We start from the raw sequence: 2742 nt of genomic DNA, 5'->3' as shown, positions 1-2742 counted from the left end.
GGCCAATACGGGAGCTTCGGTAAGTTTGCGCTTTAGCTCGTCGAACGCCTTTTGTTGGGGCTCGCCCCACACCCAGCGTGTTTTTTTCTTCAGTAGTTGGCTCAGGGGGTGGATCGTTTCTGTGTAGTCCGATACGAATCTTCGGTACCATGAGGCAGTACCCAGGCAGCGACGGAGTTCCCGGAGGTTGTTGGGGGGTTTCAGACTTCTGATGGCGGACACCTTTTCCGGATCTGTACTGATGCCGCCTGCAGTGACTAGATGTCCCAGATATTGTAGTTCCCTTTGGAAGAACTTGCACTTATCCTTATTTACTGCCAGATTTGCGCTTCGGAGGCGCTCAAACACCCTTTGCAGGTGTTGTTGTTGCTCGCTGGCACTTTTACTGATGACGATTATGTCGTCCAAATATGCAAAGGCGAAGGGGTCCATTTCGGGCCCGATGACCCGGTCGAGTGCTCGTTGAAAGGTTGCTGGCGCTGAGTGGAGGCCGAACGGCATAACTCGCCACTGGTACAGACCCCTGCCTGGTACGGTGAATGCTGTGTATTTCTTGCAACTCGGGTGGATCGGAATCTGCCAGTATCCATTCTTCAAGTCGATTGTGCTAATGCACCTGGCCTGGCGTAGCTTGTCCAAGATCTGCTCTATACGAGGGAGAGGGTAGGCATCTGGGATCGAACGACTGTTTAACACTCTGTAGTCCATGCACAGTCTCCATTCTCCGTTGCGCTTAGGTACAACCACGATTGGTGCGCTGTATGGGCTGTTGGAAGGCTCTATGCATCCTGCTTCGATTAGTTTATCGACTTCCCGGTCAATGATGGCTTGCATCGCTGGGTTTTTCCTGTGGTACCGGAGCTTTATGGGAATTTCATCCTTCATTCGTATGTAGTGGTACGCTATATTGGACACCGTGGGGCTGTTGAATTTACTAAATTCCTTTTCGATGAATCGTTGGATTTCTGCTTCGCATTCGGCGTTTATCATTGTGGGGTTGCTGGGCGCTTTGTGCTCCTTGGCGATCTGCTGCGCGCCTGACCGTCGGTGTGTGGCTGACCGGTTGGTTCTCGGTGGCTGCGTGGCTTTGCCGCTGTCGGTCGCCTGGATTGCCGTTGGCCCTCTGGCCATCTCCGGGGGGCCGTTCGCCGGGTGGGGGTCACTGGTCGTGCCTGACAATGGAATTTTTGGACGGCTTAGTTTTACGACTTCGTCGCCGATGGTCATAGCCGTGCCTATTTCGGCCAGGAAATCTATCCCCAAGGTGAGATGGTCGACGCCTCTTTTCACCACCAGTAGTTCAAGAGTTGCAGCGTTGACGCCTAACCTTATTTCCACCGTTATGGTTCGTAGGCTACTTTGGGTTGTACCATCTGCCATTCGGATTGAATGGCTCTGGGTGTCTGACCTCGTTATCCAGGGGATGCATTCGGCGGCGTCCTCGCGGATGATACTTCTCGTCGCTCCCGTGTCGATCACGCTGGTCGTGGGTAGTCCTCCTACTGAGAGGGAGGCTACCAGGGTACTGCCGCGCATTCCCAGTACTTTTGAGGTTGCTGCTATTGGTGGTTTCTCTAGGCCGGGTGATTCCTTCGCGGTCATGCCTCTCGCCTGTGGGTGTTGTTCGGCATATTGGCGGCAGCAATTCTTCGTTAAGACCCCCTGGCGGCCGCAGTCCCAACAAAAGAGGACACGTGGGTTGCGGCAGTCGCGTGCCAGGTGGCCTGGAAGGGCACAGCGATGACACACATTCCGGCCGGCGTTGTTAGTACTGGACATGAACGGCGCGTTCCCTCCTGACTGCTGGCGTATACCTGTGGTCTCTCTCATGGGTGGTGCTGTTGCTGGCGCGGGTATGTCTTCAAAGCGTTCTCCCAGCGCGATCATTTCGCTCAAGTCTTTGCTGGAGGTGTCCCCGAAGAACAGTTGATACTCTCTACGGCTGTTTCGGGCGATCCTGTCGAGCCTCTGCTGTGTCGTATAATCAAGGTGCCGCATTAAGTCCTGCAGGCGGAGCGCGTAATCTCTAAATTTCTCGCCGGCTAGCTGGAATGTCTGTCGCACCTGGTCATCTAACCGTTCTAGGTATCGGGTGGGCAGGAAGAATTTGAGGAGTTCCCGCTTGAACTCCTGCCACCCTGACCATACTCTACGGTTGTTCCGGTACCAGATTGCTGCTTTACCATGCAGCAGCTCCATAATGATGCGTGGCATGATATCGGTCGGCAGGTCGTATACTTCGCACAGTTCCTCTACGCGTGCGATGAACTCCAGGGCGCCGCCTTCGCCATCGTAGCGCACTGACCACTTACAGATGCGATCCATGGCTGCACCACAAGAAATGTGCTCTTGCACCTGGCGCTTGGGGCTAGCACCTCGCATGGTGCCTTCCGGCAATTGCAGCATTCTTGCTGCGTATTTCGTCTCCATCTCGGTCAGCTTCGCCTTCATTTCCGTTGATAAGTCGGGGGTTGCAATAAGGGCTGTCACTGCTTTCCGCATATCCTCGACAGTACCCTTGGTGTCTAGGTCGAGCGATCCACAGATCTCGCTCAACTCCTCTTTTCGCAGGCTGTACAACCAGGATGTTTTCACCATGCTGGCTCCTTCCTTAGCCTCTGTGTCAATAAGCTCACGGCTTGTATGCTTACTTCCTTGTTTCTGCTGATCCGAAGGTCCCTGCTCGGGCGCCACTTGTAACGATTTTCCTTAGGCAGGGTATGACTCAGCCAATCCAGGATC

The 2742-nt window shown here is 54.3% G+C and overlaps 1 protein-coding gene across 1 annotated transcript; it reads right to left on the bottom strand.

The window, feature by feature from the left end:
* Positions 1-9: 9 nt before the first annotated feature.
* Positions 10-2430, bottom strand: LOC119643109 (the record flags this gene model as incomplete). Its single annotated transcript, XM_038042457.1, has 2 exons — positions 2168-2430; positions 10-1903 (listed from the first exon to the last, which is right to left on the bottom strand). Coding segments are annotated over exons 1-2 (2157 nt in total), but the record flags the coding sequence as incomplete, so codon positions are not given.
* Between the last annotated feature and the right edge of the window lie 312 nt (positions 2431-2742).

The sequence above is a fragment of the Glossina fuscipes genome, unplaced genomic scaffold (genome assembly GCF_014805625.2).
Source record: "Glossina fuscipes isolate IAEA_lab_2018 unplaced genomic scaffold, Yale_Gfus_2 55557, whole genome shotgun sequence".
In the NCBI taxonomy this organism is placed as follows: domain Eukaryota; kingdom Metazoa; phylum Arthropoda; class Insecta; order Diptera; family Glossinidae; genus Glossina; species Glossina fuscipes.
Note: the sequence above shows the minus strand (reverse complement) of the source record. Positions and strands in the feature narration are given on the sequence as shown.